The following is an 18,977-nucleotide window of genomic DNA, read 5'->3' as shown; positions in this document are numbered from 1 at the left end:
TTCCACCCTGCGTGTTGCTGGGTGCAGCCGCACCCACATCTGACTGTTTCTGTTCCTCGCCAGCAGTACCGGATCCGACGAGCGGAGGCAGTGGCCACCTGGGAGTTCGGGACTTGGCGGCTCCAGTATTCCCGGGGTCCGGTGGCGGAGAAAATCGGGTGGTTCCGGTTCGACTCGGACAGACGTCTCCTATCGTCGAGCCTGCCCACACGACACCATTGGAATTGGTTATAACCACAATTGTAATCTGTTGTGTTTGTTGTGCGTATTCACAACAGTAAAGCTTTGTTATTTGACTTTATCCATTGTCCGTTCATTTGCGCCCCCTGTTGTGGGTCCGTGTTCCTACACTTTCACAACATATACCCATCTTTTATGTAGAATACATTACTGTGCTAAAGCGTATGTGCAGTACAATTGTGATAAAATGTGTTTAGCATTTTTTTGTACATTAATGGAAAACCTAGTAGCAGCCGGTCTGCACTGTGTAAGCCTGATCCCGTCAGATCTCAGTAGCTAAGCAGTGGAGCGTCTAGTTAGTACTTGGATGGGAGACCTTTTTGGAACACCAGCGGCTGTGTGTGCTTCTCCAGGTAAAACTGGAGTTGCGTCAGGAAGGGCATCCAGCGTAAAACTTGTGCCAAATACCTACGCAGATCTGACTGTATCCGTTGTGGCGACCCAGTTCGATAACGGGAGCAGCTCAACTGACAACAACAACGTTAATGGAAAACCTATTTTGAAATGTCCAAACATTCCAACAAAAACCAAAGTCGGATTGAGGGAGTTTCTCACCCATCTGCTCTACGATATCTGGAGGAAACACTCTGGAGGCAAAAGCTCGACGGAAAATGTCCGAGAATTCCTTGTCCAGACCTCCAATGCCCATCTTCTCAAAGTTCCAGTCTGGGTTGATGATCGTCTGCCGGGCCTCTTTGGTCTTTGCCTTACCTGTCAAGTGCAAAATGGAACCATTTACTTGGCAGTTCTCACAAATGCAGTTGAAATCCGTTGAGAAAGAGTGGGACAAACAGGTCAGCAAAGCTCAGCATGACCAGACTTAAGAGTCCCTCATAAAACAGCAGCACTTGTCTGGTGTTATGTCAGGAGTTCTAATAAGGTCCATGTTCTTATTGCTCCCTATTCTGAGGAAAGTTTGACAGTTTTCAGTTGCATCCTTGAGTAAAAATCACGTCACTGCTTGTCTAAAGGATGGCAGGTAAAAGAAGCTTGGTGTGAGTCAGGAAGGAGGCAGAGCAAATGAGATTATTAAGAACCTTTCTGGTGAAATGAAAACCTTTTCAAACAGCCAGGCTGGATTATAAAGCTTTTTATTCATCTTTGTAGACAGGGAGCAATCCTGTCAGGTGTTTTGTAGAAGATGTGTGAGATTAATGTTACGTGGAAAAAAACTGAAAAAAAAAAACTTTTTTCACATTTTAAGCTCAAGCGTTACATATCAGTTAGATTTCAACTGAATTAAAGCAGATACAAAAATCACGGTTTGATACGTACCTCGGTTTTGAGTTCACTTTTCGGTTCATTTTCGGTACAGTATGGGAACAAAATGCAAAATCTAAATTTGCTTGTTGTTTAAACCAACAATTTATTGTAACATTATACAAACAGGAAAATAAAAAATTGCAAAGTGCTTTCTGGTAATAAGTTAAATAAAATGTTCTCAAATAAACAACAGATATATCAACTGATGCTGTCAATTGATTTCCTGAAAGATGCGCTCCTCGTGGTGTGAATTCACACTCTCACACACACACACGGAGATAAACGTACCGACAAGTGTGAGCGATGAATTCTCTGCCTTCTCAAAAATCACTTGGCTGTTTCCCACCATCAGTCCGATGTCGATCTGTGAGAGACAACAGCTATAAACAGTCTGATTCTTTTAACTGTAAAGTTTTTTTTGTTCTCTTACGTCCCACGTTCTTGCTGCATAGTCAGCTTTCATAATTGCAAACTTCAAGTGTTCTTCTAGATGGACAGAAATCAGCCACTTTCACAAACCAGCTTCCGCCCAGAATATTTCTGATAATGTGACGTCTGCAGCATTGAAACGTGCACACACAGACATGGTACTGTACAGCTGAAGAAACACTTTCTGGCACAGATGGAAAAACTCACAAGAGTTCTCAATGTATATTTAACAATTCCCTTATCCAAAATCAACAAAATGTATGCTTTACCCAAAATAATAGCATATTTGTAATGTTACATTGTAACTTTTTCCTCTGTATATTGATAGGCTTTGGAAAAAGCCTAGGCATGTACCCTGCAAATTAAAGGGAGTGAATGAATAGACATTGTTAAGGGCCCCTTCACACATAACATGATTTAAGCACGAAGGAGGAACTGCATGTCAATCGTGAAAAATCGGAGCTGCCACCAACACCTCGTACAAGTGTCACTACAACTATTTGCGCACACCAGCAACTGAAAGACAGCTGTTTCCTGTGAGAGCCCATTCAATCCCTATCATGGCAGGTGTTGGTCAAATTCCAGGTGACACACACGAACATCCAACACCGCTCCCCTGTGGGGCCCCAGAATTAAATTTTTATCTAAATGATACTTTTTCAGCATCTCCTGGAAGAACAAATCTCAAAATTAGTGGCTATTTAAATTATCCTATATTCAACCTTTTATTTGACCTGTCGCTGATGATGTTGAAATAACAGAATATGACGTGGAAGTAGGACCTGGAATGATTTTCCTTTTAATTGTAAACCAAATTATGCATTAACTCAGAACAATTAAACTACATGAAATTTATGAAGACTGAAAAGATTGTTACAGCATTTCAAAAACCACGGCTAAAGCTTGGAGAATATTTGGAAAATCATGGTAAAATATCAATAACATACCTTATAGTAAAAAGTCACATATTCTTGTGTAAATTCATGCAGCCTAAATCCATTCAAAGCCACAATGTCTTTTTTACAATGAAAGAAAGTCTAGATTAGTGAAAAAAGTCACATAATCTTGTCTAAAATCCTGTTTGAACAGCAGAATGTTTATTTTCCAGGGAGAGAAAAATTCTTACCGTGTTTCCTGAGAGGGCACAGTTCACTTTTCCCGTTTCTTGTATCTTTCAGGTGTGTTGATGAAGCCAGCGACGATTCCACGGATTTCTATCCTTATCAGAATTTTTCAAACAGTCTTTCTCGCCATCTTCTCTCTGTGCGACGTCGGTCCGTGACACAGACATGCTGCAAAAAATCATCTTTTAAAAACTTGAAAGCTCTAAAAGTTTGGGATGTCCACATGCTAAGTTTAGCTTAAACGTCGCACAGGAGCCACACAACGTTGCCGCAGCAACCAATCAGTCCTGCTTCACGACAACTGTCATAACAGCTACGCTTTGAGTGGCATTTTTCCTCCGTCAAACTCCGCGGATCCGAGGAAACTGATTTGTTTCTGTAACACACAGATCAGTGTCCGCGGACTTATAAACTTACACGATGTTGTAAAAAAGAGAACGCTTTGCAATAAGCATTTTAAAAACTCAGTGATGTTCACGATTAAAGAGTACATCACTAACACCCCCCCACCCCCATCCCGGATCCGCGGAGTTTTCACAGTTCTGTTACTGTCCTCATGTGGACATACATAAAAACATATATCGCTGTTGCGACGGGCCGCAGCGACCGAGCGAACGGCATGCACATTGACAGGCTGCCCCAGCTGATACGGACCGTCAGATCATAACATGCAGTGGGCGATCTGAATCTCGCATCACCCACGTGAGCTCTGTTCCACATGACGCGGTGTCTGTCCTGCGGTGCACTGTCCACAAAAATACGCATGTCGGGATGCACGCTGGGCCGGCTGAACACGCTGGACCAGTAGATGTGGCCATGATAAGAGTGCACTGCATCATTCATGTCATTTCATGACTATACGTCTGTGACCATGGGCCAACTACAGAGGAACAGACGGTTAATACTTGTATTGCCCACTTGAAAAGAGGGATTCAATAAAATGCGTTGTTTTTTTTACGGTGTATGGTTTTATTTTTTTCTAAATACTTCCATCTCCTTGTTGATTTCAGGCATTTTTCCACACCTTTTACAGGACAGAGATGGTAGTGCAGTGGTAAAGTTTCTGGCTGGCAATCAGAGCTTTTGTAAATTACAGATTCGAATCCCGTGGGTGGCATGTTTTTTTTTTTTTTCACAGCAGCTGTGAGATGTGGTTACACATGCTCAAGCTGCTCGCACTGTGTTCCTGCTGCGATGGTTTCGTGCAGGACACCGTCGCGTGCACGAAACCGCGACAGCGGGTTCGTTCATGCCTGCCCGTCAGCTCAATGTTTTCGTGTTTTGCTCAGGTGCTCAACGAGGTGTTCTGCCATGATTTGTACTTATTCGTAGTATGCGTGAAGGGGCCCAAACATGGTAACACCAATGGTAAAACAATAAGCCTCCAAATTAAAAGGACATCTAATGAAAATAAAGTGTTTAAAATTGGATTAACTTTGACACAGCAGATAAATAGAAACAGCAAGTTCACTTTACTTATTTGATATATGATGTATCTGCTGCCAGGACAGGTCTGAGCTAGTTTCAGGTAATAATATTGTCACCACATGCAAGATAATTATCAATGTGGTTGAAGTTACATATACCACACCAAAGTAGAAGTCACAATTCTGTAACAATCTGATAGGACACACACTAGCCTAAAGAACATCAGCTTAATATCTGCAGTGTTTTGGTTCTTGTTTCCACTGTACTGAAAATTTACAAAACTGATTTTTGTGTAAACACACATTCACACCCGCACGCACACCTACAGACAATTTAAAGATTCCAATCCACCTAACCTGCATGTCTTTGGATGAGAGAAGAAGCCGGAGTACCCAAAGAGAACTCGCGCAAACATGGGGAGAACACGCAAACTCCACAAAGAAAGGCCAGGTGGGACTCGTACCTATGACCTTCTCGCTGTGAGGCAACAGTGCTAACCACTAAGCCACCATGCTGGCTCTCATGATTCATTGATTCGAAATTGTTTAAATCAGGAGGCTGTTGCCCCATAGCCCACCTCCTTCCACCGCCTGTGTAAGTGTGGGCTTATGTATGTGATGGAGTCAGGTGTTTGGATTATTACCACTCCAGTAAAAAAAGGTCAGACTCACATCTGCAGCATCTCCCTGCCCTTATGTGCACCTTATCACAATGCACGAGCACACTTGCTATGCTGCACCAATGCACTTTGTACTTGTGTCAGAATAATTAACACAGGAATGTACATTGTGATAATGGTAAAAATTTGTTGCACTGCTGATTTGATGACACTCTTAATATTGCAGAAAACATGGCACGCAACATCTGCTTCAGATTTGTGCATGTGTATTTTCTTCTTAAATGCACATTGGGTTCAGCAGGACAAACTGCGGGCACAGTGCACTCCAACACAGTGCGCCACAAAGCATATTAAGAAAATACTGCTGGAGATGATTTTAAGTAACCAACCATGATACTCGGCAAATAAGCTCTTTAGATTCTTTTTCAGCCTTTTATGAAACAGAATATCTGTCTACTTTCAGCGGAGCCATAAGCTGAGCCTTGTCAAATACCTGTTTTGTATTAGATTTTGAAGTAAAAACTGTGTTCAGATGTAGCCATACCCTGTTGCTAGGTGTGTTTGCGCTGCTGTGTGTTGCATTTATCATAGTCTAAACTGTTTTTTCTGTTTAGTCTTGCAGCGCTGCTCAGCACCTGCAGCACCACCATGCTGCCTGTCTTCTCCAGATTTGGATAGAGTGTGGAAGGAAGGCGTATGGTGAATGTTGTCTAATAAAAAGTAACTTACTGGTTCAAAAATTATGAGTAAAAGTAGAAATACAGGTTTACAGAGGAAAATGAAAAGAGCTCATAACAGTGGGCAACAGCTGCTTTTCTACCACCACAATTAACATTTATAAAAATCTACTTTTTGACATTTGTGAATTGATTTAGAATCATTCAATGTCCGCATTGTGATGCATCTAAAAGCCCAGGTGTTGTGTGGGCCGCCGAAGAGGAGGTACTGCTGGCCCACCACCAGAGGGCGCCCTGCCTGTTGGCAGGTTTCAGGCACCAGAGGGCGCACTGGCCAGGTGGATCCACCAGGTGCACCGTATCAGCTGTCAGTCATCTAAACTCATCATCATCTCATCTATAAGAGCCTGGGAGAGTTATCAGCTTACCACGCAGGTAAACCGACTCAGCCGTTTTGTGCCGTACGCACATTCATTGTAACTGAAGTCTTTGCAGTTGTGACTTATACTTGCAGCTTGTAGCTGAGTTTGTGGAAGTTGGAGGAGTTGGCGTCTCCACTCCTCACTTCTGACTTACTAAGTATAACAATTGACACTGCACATCCTCCAGTTTTATCTCTGCACTCTGGGAGTATTTGGATTTCTGTGAGTTGCTGACTGCTGGGTGTTCACACACCCACCCTAACCTGTTTTTGTTCCTGCCAGCAGTACCGGGTCTGACAGCCCCGAGAGGTGGCCACCTGGGGGAATCGGGACTTGGTGGCTGTGGTGTGTTGCAGGTCTCCGTTGGCGGTGGAACTTCGTGGGTCCCGGCTCTTCTCTGGATAGGCGTCTCCTACTCTCAGGCCTGCCCACGCGTCACCCTTTTGGTTACTGATTGACTTAAGCATATTTGGTTGTGTTGCATATTTGCATAATAAATTGTCATTTATTTGAATTCCTATTGGCCATTCATTTACACCCCCTGGCGTGGGTCCGTGCATTTCACTTTCCCAACACCAGGTTTACAAATCAATGAGTCAAACAAGCAAAATTAATTATCTAAAAGCCACTAAGCCTCAACAATTTAATGTCTCAGCTCCCTGATTCATTACGTCATGCAGATAATACCTATGCAATTACATTCTTAGTGTGCAAATAAAGTCCACTCATATTAAGAATTATTTATAAACTGCACTTTCAACATGCATGGTAAGTTGGTTAGTCCATGTTCCAGCTACAAGAACATCATCTACTTGTCTGTAAGGCATAAAGCTCCCTCACTAGAGGGAATGCAGTGGGTGACACCTGAATGTTGGAATCTGTGAAGTGTCTCACATTAAGAAACCAGCACAACTGATAGGACTCGTCTCGGTTGGGCACTGAATTATAACAAGGTGCTGTGATTCTTCATCAAAGGTACCTTCTGTGGTTTCTTTCCAGAGGCTTGGTCTCCCTTCAGGATGCTGGCATCCATGGCCTCTATGTCCTTTACCACCAGGCCAAAGAGCTTGTCGCAGAAACTGAACACAAGCTGAAAAACATAGAATCGAGATAAAACCAAACCAAAATCGTAGAGGATGCAGTTTATAGATAAAAGAGATGGGGAAAAAGCACTATTTTTATATGCAATTATATTTACTGAATTTCTACCTGCTGGGTGACAGAGAATCCCTGGTTGTTGAACTGTTGGATGAACTCGGCGGCCATCTTGTCGGAGTCATATGGGGAGGAGTCTGTACTCTTCTTCTGCAAGAAGTCAATTTCAATAGTCATGGCGCCAATGCACTGCTTGGACTTGTCAAAGTTGTAGTTTGACACTGGAGAGGTGAACGAGAGCCAATTTAATTATTTACACTTTTCATATGTAACACAGCCAATGACAACAGGCCTAGCTGCAACTGTAAAGCATAACATTATGTAAGAAAATAATGGACTGCATGTACAAGGGGCGACTGAGACGTTTTGAGCCCAACCCAAAAAAGTAGAGAATGGTTCTCCATCTTTTGCATACTGAGAAACCAACATGTTTTGAGAATGTGATGTTTTTGAATCACTTGTTGCAATGTTGAGAAATGTTGGTTTCTCAGAAAACAAAAGCTGGAGAACCACGCCCTACTTTTTTTTAGGTAAGGCTCAAAACCTCTCAATTGGCCCTTATATATAGAGTTTTCCATCTGAATCAAAGCATTTTACAATTATGCCTAACATTCACATACACATACACCAATTTCAGGATGCTGTAATGCAAGGCGCTCAACTACACACCAGGAGGTAAGCCCCCCCGACACTTGCACAACTTGCATGCACCTTGCATGCACTCTGACGTGCACGAGAGTGAACTCGTCTCAAACTCAATGTAAACCACTGTAAACTGTGTGCCGCTTCCTGCACGTGCGTAAAGAACATTTTGAAATGTTCAAACGCATCAATTGAACTTCCACTGAACACTGTGCAAACAATTCAAAAACACTGCGTGTGAGTGCTAGTGACTGCGCCACGCACCGCACCACATCGCAGCTCGTCTGAACGATTATAACGAGATGTTAAATCAATCATAAACATACTTTTACAGCTGCTCACAAGAAGGAATGAACATGCAACTGTTTTACCAAGCTATTACAATATAAACATTACAAATAATTACCTTTTTAGACTGTTCCAAATGCGTTCTCATTAAGCAAAGCGCATGTGACAGAGAAAAGCTCTAGCTGGAACAGTCCTCTGTGATTCTGGAAGCAATTAGAGGCATTTTCAACAGCCAACTCAGAAAGAAAATGATTAATCCGCTACAAAATAATTATTTTATATATGCAGCTTCCAGCGCACAATGCATGGCACGCAGTGGAACAAAGCACGGCATCCAGCTGGGAATACAATGGGTGGGATCATCACGACAAAGAGCGTGCAAATGCGTGATCAAACGTGTACAAGTGTCAGGGCACCTTTACTTGGGAACTAAGGACCTTGCCTATTTTGCAGTCTAATGGGGTTTCAAGACCACCTCTTTAACCACTAGACCGTCACCTTGTCGACACTACCTATGAAATAATTAACAACCTACGTTTAACTACAAGAGATTATGTGGCACGAGAAAAAGCAACTGAATGTGAGCTTTAAAAGTTACAATAAATGGTAATTCCCTGACACAAACCTATTACCAAGTACCTAAAATTTATATTTTCATGATATTAGACAAAATTGGCTCTTGGTAAATTGACAGCATTTATCCACCTCTGTTCTTTTTTCCAGTAGTGCTTCCAATACGGACAATTAAAAGTTTCCAATTCACCTAACCTGCATGTCTTTGGATTTCAGAGGAAGGTGGAGCACCTAGAGGGGACCCACGCAAACAGAGTTCTAGCTACGGTGGGCGACACTGCTCAGCACTACAAATTTCCTCCCGGCTCTTGGGTTCAAATCTCCTGTCCCACCAAGCACGGATTTTCCAAAAAAATGAACTGAAATGTTGCTAAAAAATGTACCAATTCCATCGTATTTCAAGCTTATAGTATCGTACTTTTTTATTTTGCAATTTTAACCAAATAACTTTCTCATTTTCTTCATATCTCAGCTGCAAACAGCAGAGACCAGCAGTCAGCTACTTTCAGCTGTGCATCTCTCTCCGCTCTGACTTAAGAAAAAAAAAAAAAAACTCCATTAAAATGCTTTATTAAAATAATCCAGAGTGTCAGTGACTATAGATACTGATACATTCAGAAGGTTACAGTTAATTTTACAATTTAAAGGCTCCCGTTTCCAAAAAGCTTGAAGGAAAACCGCATTGACAACGAGCGTGAGGAGGAGGGGGAAGGGGAGGGGGCAGGAGAGAGCATGCACGAGAGAGAGCGGGGAGGAGGAGGGGGAAGAGAGGAGTCCCATTCAGTTCTTGTTCAAACAAGACAATTCGTGGTTATATTGTTTTGTTGTTTTAAAGTAATGCATCCCACTCAGACATGTTGGAAAAAAAACGTCATGAAAGAAAAGCTCTGCCTGCTTCACTGGAGGAAAGAAGATAGCAAATGCTATATATGCCCATCAAATATTAATGTGTTTTTAACCTTGTCAATGTTATTTATTTTATTAACTTAGACTTTGACATAAACATTTTAAAAAGAACTTTGGCATTACAAACATTACAACATAAATGCCATTTTTTCTCTATTATTCTTGTTTTCAATGCATCTAAAACCACTCAAAATTGGTTAAAATAGGGCTTGCCAATAACATTTTAGATGTATAAAAGAATAAAACCCTATAGCTTCAGGGGCCCCTGCACCCCCGGCCATGAGCCACAATCACGTAATTTATCCAGCACTAAAATGATTCTAGCTAGAACCCTGCATGCAAACACGGGGAGAACATGTAAAACCCACACAGAAAGGCCACAGGTGGGACTTGATCCTATGACCTGGCAACAGTGCCAGACACTAAGCCACCATGCTGTACTGGGCAACTAACATTCCAAAAATACATTTTCTGGCTAAAAGATCCTCATACAATGTGGTGTCAATTAGAAGCTCAGTCGTGTTTATCTACTTCTTTCCCTGCCTTGTTATTTTTGTCTCTCCCTGTGTCACTGTCTTGGTATGCAGATAATCCTGTTGTACTTGCCTCTCTTAAAATATGGTATCAATTTTGACTTCACTTCAAATGTGTTTCTGCTTCTGCTCTTGGCCCATTAAGTAAGAATAATCTCTTTCCTCCCTCCTTCTTAAACACTGCATTTCATCTATGGGGTAAGAAGGGCATTAAATATGTCCATCTTTTTTTTAAGGATAATACTTTTCTTAATTTTATAGATATGTCTTCCTTATCTGGCTTGCCCTCATCTCATGTATTTCATTTTATTTTTAATTAGATATTGTGCATCTTGCTTGGGACTCCGATGAGGGCGGTCGCATCTCCTCCACTCTCCCTTATCTCTGTTCTCTGCTTTTAACCTTCAAGTCCCTACTTCACCAGACTGTGAATTCCTCAAATTGATCAGCTGGTCTCTGAACGCTATTGACACCATTTTTTCTACAAGAAGGTCAGGACCGGGGGATCCTACCTGCCCAGATGGAACGTATCCTGCGGGGTATGTTCTCAACTCCTGGAGTTCCTGGCATGTGGCATGCTTGGCGCCTTTCTCCGTTGAGGACGTCGAGGATTTATTCATTTTTGGTCTTATGGTAGCAGGGCTGGTACTTTTTGGCTTATGTGCTGCCCTGATCTACCGGAAAATTGAACCACGGCCCCTCGCTTGTCCATCATGATTAACGAGGTTGGCAAGGCAGTGCATTCTTGGGTCTTCGGAGTGAGATTGCATCAGAATTTTGGCTCTCTGTTGGGACTGTTTACACAGAGACTGCTACCTGCTGCTTTGGACTTGAACTAACAGTCTTTTTCAAGACTTTTTTACTTTTTTACCTTTTTACTTTTTTAAACTTTTTTACTGTGCTCCAACGCCTAAGGAAGACCTCTAACGGTCGAAACATCGCGACGGAGCACTTTTATCAGCTAACTTTCATTAGCGTTGGCAAGCTAACTAGCTTGCTAACGCTTTCGTTTTTATTTTTTTATTTTTTTTATTTTTATTTTATTTTAGCACCGTTGTCGTGCGTTCGCTGTTGTCGTGCGTTGCCTGTGCTGCTTCATGGCCTGTTTGGTGCCTTGATTGGGGCACTCCTTCTGCTGAATCACCTCCGGATTATTTGCACATTATTCACTTTGTGTGTTTTTGGGAATCCGCTAGCTTAGCGCAGCTACTAGCTCTTAGCCGGTTTAGCATGGCGGCTTCTCCTGTCTCTCCCGTACTTTTCTGCTCTGGGTGTGAAATGTTTAGTTATTCCTCGGCCTCCTTTAGCAGTAACGGTACTTGTAATAAGTGCAGCTTATTCGTAGCTTTGGAGGCCAGGCTGGGCGAATTGGAGGCTCGGCTCCGCACCGTGGAAAATTCTACAGCTAGCCAGGCCCCTGTAGTCGGTGCGGACCAAGGTAGCTTAGCCGCCGTTAGTTCCCCCCTGGCAGATCCCGTGCAGTCGGGAAAGCAGGCTGACTGGGTGACTGTGAGGAGGAAGCGTAGCCCTAAACAGAAGTCCCGTGTACACCGTCAACCCGTTCACATCTCTAACCGTTTTTCCCCACTCGACGATACACTCGCCGAGGATCAAACTCTGGTTATTGGCGACTCTGTTTTGAGAAATGTGAAGTTAGCGACACCAGCAACCATTGTCAATTGTCTTCCGGGGGCCAGAGCAGGCGACATCGAAGGACATTTGAAATTGCTGGCTAAGGCTAAGCGTAAATTTGGTAAGATTGTAATTCACGTCGGCAGTAATGACACTCGGTTACGCCAATCGGAGGTCACTAAAATTAACATTAAATCGGTGTGTAACTTTGCAAAAACAATGTCGGACTCTGTTGTTTTCTCTGGGCCCCTCCCCAATCAGACCGGGAGTGACATGTTTAGCCGCATGTTCTCCTTGAATTGCTGGCTGTCTGAGTGGTGTCCAAAAAATGAGGTGGGCTTCATTGATAATTGGCAAAGCTTCTGGGGAAAACCTGGTCTTGTTAGGAGAGACGGCATCCATCCCACTTTAGAGGGAGCAGCTCTCATTTCTAGAAATCTGGCCAATTTTTTTGGATCCTCCAAACTGTGACTGTCTAGCGTTGGGACCAGGAGGCAGAGCTGTGGTCTTATACACCTCTCTGCAGCTTCTCTCCCCCTGCCATCCCCTCATTACCCCATCCCCGTAGAGACGGTGCCTGCTCCCAGACCACCAATAACCAGCAAAAATCTATTTAAGCATAAAAATTCAAAAAGAAAAAATAACATAGCACCTTCAATTGCACCACAGACTAAAACAGTTAAATGTGGTCTATTAAACATTAGGTCTCTCTCTTCTAAGTCCCTGTTGGTAAATGATATAATAATTGATCAACGTATTGATTTATTCTGCCTAACAGAAACCTGGTTACAGCAGGATGAATATGTTAGTTTAAATGAGTCAACACCCCCGAGTCACACTAACTGTCAGAATGCTCGTAGCACAGGCCAGGGCGGAGGATTAGCAGCAATCTTCCATTCCAGCTTATTAATTAATCAAAAACCTAGACAGAGCTTTAATTCATTTGAAAGCTTGTCTCTTAGTCTTGTCCATCCAAATTGGAAGTCCCAAAAAACAGTTTTATTTGTTATTATCTATCGTCCACCTGGTCGTTACTGTGAGTTTCTCTGTGAATTTTCAGACCTTTTGTCTGACTTAGTGCTTAGCTCAGATAAGATAATTATAGTGGGCGATTTTAACATCCACACAGATGCTGAGAATGACAGCCTCAACACTGCATTTAATCTATTATTAGACTCTATCGGCTTTGCTCAAAAAGTAAATGAGTCCACCCACCACTTTAATCATATTTTAGATCTTGTTCTGACTTATGGTATGGAAATAGAAGACTTAACAGTATTCCCTGAAAACTCCCTTCTGTCTGATCATTTTTTAATAACATTTACATTTACCCTGATGGACTACCCTGCAGTGGGGAATAAGTTTCATTACACTAGAAGTCTTTCAGAAAGCGCTGTAACTAGGTTTAAGGATATGATTCCTTCTTTATGTTCTCTAATGTCATATACCAACACAGTGCAGAGTAGCTACCTAAACTCTGTAAGGGAGTTAGAGTATCTCGTCAATAGTTTTACATCCTCATTGAAGACAACTTTGGATGCTGTAGCTCCTCTGAAAAAGAGAGCTTTAAATCAGAAGTGTCTGACTCCGTGGTATAACTCACAAACTCGTAGCTTAAAGCAGATAACCCGTAAGTTGGAGAGGAAATGGCGTCCCACTAATTTAGAAGATCTTCACTTAGCCTGGAAAAAGAGTTTGTTGCTCTATAAAAAAGCCCTCCGTAAAGCTAGGACATCTTTCTACTCATCACTAATTGAAGAAAATAAGAACAACCCCAGGTTTCTTTTCAGCACTGTAGCCAGGCTGACAAAGAGTCAGAGCTCTATTGAGCTGAGTATTCCATTAACTTTAACTAGTAATGACTTCATGACTTTCTTTGCTAACAAAATTTTGACTATTAGAGAAAAAATTACTCATAACCATCCCAAAGATGTATCGTTATCTTTGGCTGCTTTCAGTGATGCCGGTATTTGGTTAGACTCTTTCTCTCCGATTGTTCTGTCTGAGTTATTTTCATTAGTTACTTCATCCAAACCATCAACATGTTTATTAGACCCCATTCCTGCCAGGCTGCTCAAGGAAGTCCTACCATTATTTAATGCTTCAATCTTAAATATGATCAATCTATCTTTGTTAGTTGGTTATGTACCACAGGCCTTTAAGGTGGCAGTAATTAAACCATTACTTAAAAAGCCATCACTTGACCCAGCTATCTTAGCTAATTATAGGCCAATCTCCAACCTTCCTTTTCTCTCAAAGATTCTTGAGAGGGTAGTTGTAAAACAGCTAACTGATCACCTGCAGAGGAATGGTCTATTTGAAGAGTTTCAGTCAGGTTTTAGAATTCATCATAGTACAGAAACAGCATTAGTGAAGGTTACAAATGATCTTCTTATGGCTTCGGACAGTGGACTTATCTCTGTGCTTGTTCTGTTGGACCTCAGTGCTGCTTTTGATACTGTTGACCATAAAATTTTATTACAGAGATTAGAGCATGTCATAGGTATTAAAGGCACTGCGCTGCGGTGGTTTGAATCATATTTGTCTAATAGATTACAGTTTGTTCATGTAAATGGGGAATCTTCTTCACAGACTAAAGTTAATTATGGAGTTCCACAAGGTTCTGTGCTAGGACCAATTTTATTCACTTTATACATGCTTCCCTTAGGCAGTATTATTAGACGGTATTGCTTAAATTTTCATTGTTACGCAGATGATACCCAGCTTTATCTATCCATGAAGCCAGAGGATACACACCAATTAGCTAAACTGCAGGATTGTCTTACAGACATAAAGACATGGATGACCTCTAATTTCCTGCTTTTAAACTCAGATAAAACTGAAGTTATTGTACTTGGCCCCACAAATCTTAGAAGCATGGTGTCTAACCAGATCGTTACTCTGGATGGCATTTCCCTGATCTCTAGTAATACTGTGAGAAATCTTGGAGTCATTTTTGATCAGGATATGTCATTCAAAGCGCATATTAAACAAATATGTAGGACTGCCTTTTTGCATTTACGCAATATCTCTAAAATCAGAAAGGTCTTGTCTCAGAGTGATGCTGAAAAACTAATTCATGCATTTATTTCCTCTAGGCTGGACTATTGTAATTCATTATTATCAGGTTGTCCTAAAAGTTCCCTAAAAAGCCTTCAGTTGGTTCAGAATGCTGCAGCTAGAGTACTGACGGGGACTAGCAGGAGAGAGCATATCTCACCCGTGTTGGCCTCTCTTCATTGGCTTCCTGTTAATTCTAGAATAGAATTTAAAATTCTTCTTCTTACTTATAAGGTTTTGAATAATCAGGTCCCATCTTATCTTAGGGACCTCGTAGTACCATATTACCCCATTAGAGCGCTTCGCTCTCAGACTGCGGGCTTACTTGTAGTTCCTAGGGTTTGTAAGAGTAGAATGGGAGGCAGAGCCTTCAGCTTTCAGGCTCCTCTCCTGTGGAACCAGCTCCCAATTCAGATCAGGGAGACAGATACCCTCTCTACTTTTAAGATTAGGCTTAAAACTTTCCTTTTCGCTAAGGCTTATAGTTAGGGCTGGATCGGGTGACCCTGGACCATCCCTTGGTTATGTTGCTTTAGACGTAGACTGTGGGGGGGTTCCCATGATGCACTGTTTCTTTCTCTTTTTGCTCCGTATGCATCACTCTGCATTTAATCATTAGTGATCGATCTCTGCCCCCCTTCTCGGCATGTCTTTTTCCTGGTTCTTTCCCTCAGCCCCAACCAGTCTCAGCAGAAGACTGCCCCTCCCTGAGCCTGGTTCTGCTGGAGGTTTCTTCCTGTTAAAAGGGAGTTTTTCCTTCCCACTGTGGCCAAGTGCTTGCTCATAGGGGGTCGTTTTGACCGTTGGGGTTTTTCATAATTATTGTATGGCCTTGCCTTACAATATGGAGCGCCTTGGGGCAACTGTTTGTTGTGATTTGGCGCTATATAAGAAAAAAGTTGATTGATTGATTGATTCTCAGACTGCGATGACTCTTGAATTCCTACGCAAATTGAATGACATCTTGCCTTGCAGTTGAAGATTTCAGAGACTGGTGAATAATCTTAATTCATAATTGGGAAATTCTTAATTCATAATTGGGATTTGGTTGTGCAAGTGGAACTGTTAAAAAGTGTTTTTCACTGCTCAAACCATAACATTACAGGCTTATCAAGCCTGAAGGTCAAATTGCCCGACTGTTTTCCTCCAGAGGAATTTTTTCAGCCTGGGGAACATTGGCTATTTCTTATCTCAACTCACAAAGACAACAAACTGCTTTTCATAGGACTGAAGCATGCTCCATTCTCTCCCCCCATCCGTCTCCTATCCCCCATCAACACTCCCATCTCCGGCGCCTGCTAACGTCACTCCTTTCCCCTTTGACGGGGGCGGTGCAGTTTTAGCTGCAGCCCCGGTTCTTTCCCCCCAAGCACTTGGACTGAAGCATGCTCCAATTTTTCCCTTTCACCTTCCTTCCTGCCCCCCGTGGCAATCTCGTTGTAATGACAATGCTAATAAAGCTATCCATCCATCCATCTCCACTGTGAGATCAATAAAGTATATCTGATCTCCTATTTTTACAGAGTTCCCCACTTTGCCCCTAAACATCCTTGAGAGGACCTCTTTGAACTTATGCCCCATAAGAAAGCTGTTATAGCGCAGATATATAATCTTGTTCTTTCAATGCACAATCATTCAGTCAATAAACTGATCTGTAATTGGGAACAAGAGTTGGGTCTAGCCTTTGGGGAAGGTTTCTGAGATAAGGCTGTTGACAGAATGTGTACGACATCATCTTGTGCAAGACTTTCCCTTGTTCAATTTAAAGTAGTACACAGGCTGCACTTATCAAAGCCCAAATTATCCAAAATTTATCCCAATGTTTCTGATCTGTGTGACAGATGTAACTCTTCTCCCTGTGATTTAATTCATGTTTTTCTTTGTCCTAAACTTCAGCCATATTGGATTCGTATTTTGATGTTATCTGTCACGTTCTTGGCCTCAGGCTGGAGCCTTGTCTGTTGATCGCGGCATTTGGAGATCCTGGAGTCCCCACTGTGTTCCTAACTTTCAGGTGGATCTAAATGCCTTTACATCATTGCAAAATATTATTATCCTGGAAAAGTCCACATCCCCCATCTATTTCTTTATGGTTGAAAGATCTCATGCTTTTTAACTTGAAATAATAATAAAAAAAAAAAATCAAGTTTAGTTGTAGTAGAGGGAAGGCTGATTTCTAAAAGTGTGACGACCATGTATTTCTTACCTTAGATCCCTGAAAAATATTGAACCTGATTGAACCTGATTGTCATGGGAGTGTGGTTTTTATTATTATTATTTTAATTGTTATTTTGGAGGGCATTTAGTTGGTTGGTGTTGGATTTTTGTGAAGATTCGGATTGCAGCACATGTATTGATTTGATTGCACCTTTATTTTAATTGCACTTTGTTAAGTGATGTGCTGGTGTTTTGTTTTGTCCTGTGATGAAAAAAAGATAAATGTTTTAAAAATGAATGGAAGTAAAACAAGTCAGTGTGTCTACATGTGATACATTCACCACATACAATTCGATGAACAAATCTAATGGTCATTGAAAGCCTTGATCCAGCACAACTGCAAACCCAGACACTCCTGATTTCTCACTCAGCTTCACATGCTACAATCATAGTTAACTATTAGATGCCTCAACCAAACAGGACAGTATACCTTCCACCTCCTGGCCAATAGACAGACCGGCCCATTTCCGCTACAAGAGAGCATAAGAAAAACACAGATAAGAAAACACTAAGCATCAAGCCGACAAGTAAAAAAATTAGTGGTCTGTGCACCTTCACTCACCTGTGGCAGGCTAAATGCGATTGTTCCAGGTGCGACAGTGTGGTGGGTCTTGACTGTAAACACAAACTTGTGGTTGGGCGTGGTCTTCACAGTCACATGTCTGTGGGGAGAAATGAGGAAAAAAACCTTGAAGTAACCAAGGCTGATATGACTACAACTCATCTTGGTGTCACTGTATGCAGGAAGATGACTGCACGGTGGAAGTCAGCTTTCTGTGAAGTCTGAAATTCTGTTCTTTTAGCTTTTACCAACAGGCAACATCCAGTGCAGAAAAATGAAGCTGCAGATCCTCGAATGGCCACTCAAGGCTGGCTCCAGAAGCAAGTCAGTTCCAACTAGAAGCACTCAGAGAGCGCAAACCTCCACCAAGGCCATGGGGTCACTGACGCAACATCTACACGCCGTGGAATCATTGAACCTAAAAAAGTCTAACAATGATGTTTGGTCAGTAGTAAAAAAAGTTTCATCTGTGACTGGATAGCATGTATCCTTAGCGCTTGGCATCACAGTTTATTGCAACTTGCACCTTTCCCAGAAGCTACTGTCATCTGAGCACTGATATTGATATTGCATGTGCTTATAGACAAAAACAAATAAGAGACAAAATTCAATTTATTATTCAACTAAACTGCAAATACATGAATTTTTTTAACATTTATGAAACACTTCTCTAAACAAGGCCATAGGGTCACTGACCCTAAAGAGATTCCCTCCTTGGCACAGTGATCTATTTCTTTTTGTCTCTTTCTCTAAAATTGTATATAATAATCATTAGATTATTAATATATAAACAAAAATAAATTTAAGAAATATTACAATTTGAAAACAAATGCACCCGAACGTGATGACAGCTGCAACTGCTTAATGCTAACTTTTAACATTGAAAATGCCATAGACATGCTAACGCGTTAGCATCGGGACCCGGATCGTGATCCGGATCACCACTAAAATTGAATCACTTGTTCCTCTTGTCATTTCCAACCATTCCACAAAATTTCATCAAAATCCATTCAAAACTTTTTGAATTATCCTGCTGACAAACAGACAAACAAACAAACAAACGCGACCGAAAACATAACCTCCTTGGCGGAGGTAATAAAACTGCATGTTAAAAAGACCAACTTTCCAGGAGAAATGAACATGTCCACAACCTGGTAGAAAACAACAACAACAACAAACAAACAAAAACCCCTAGTTTCCCTGTTCA

At 41.7% G+C, this 18,977-nt stretch overlaps 1 protein-coding gene and 1 long non-coding RNA gene across 3 annotated transcripts in view; one reads left to right on the top strand and one right to left on the bottom strand.

The window, feature by feature from the left end:
• Positions 1-18,977, bottom strand: part of LOC117527309 (vesicle-fusing ATPase) — a 151,531-nt gene that overhangs the window by 57,513 nt on the left and 75,041 nt on the right. For both annotated transcript variants that reach the window (XM_034189616.1, XM_034189615.1), the window contains exons 3-8: positions 17,771-17,870; positions 17,639-17,678; positions 7,412-7,578; positions 7,182-7,292; positions 1,792-1,867; positions 796-951 (exon numbers count right to left, since the gene is read on the bottom strand). In XM_034189616.1, the coding sequence (XP_034045507.1) occupies positions 796-951; positions 1,792-1,867; positions 7,182-7,292; positions 7,412-7,578; positions 17,639-17,678; positions 17,771-17,870 (650 nt within the window). The remainder of the gene's footprint in view (positions 1-795; positions 952-1,791; positions 1,868-7,181; positions 7,293-7,411; positions 7,579-17,638; positions 17,679-17,770; positions 17,871-18,977) is intronic.
• On the top strand, positions 748-9,457 carry LOC117527310. The gene is made up of 3 exons (XR_004565492.1): positions 748-953; positions 3,951-3,953; positions 9,446-9,457. It is a non-coding gene; the product is annotated as an uncharacterized LOC117527310 (long non-coding RNA).

This window comes from Thalassophryne amazonica, chromosome 16 (genome assembly GCF_902500255.1).
Source record: "Thalassophryne amazonica chromosome 16, fThaAma1.1, whole genome shotgun sequence".
NCBI classification, from domain to species: domain Eukaryota; kingdom Metazoa; phylum Chordata; class Actinopteri; order Batrachoidiformes; family Batrachoididae; genus Thalassophryne; species Thalassophryne amazonica.
This window is presented reverse-complemented; position numbering and strand designations above follow the sequence as displayed.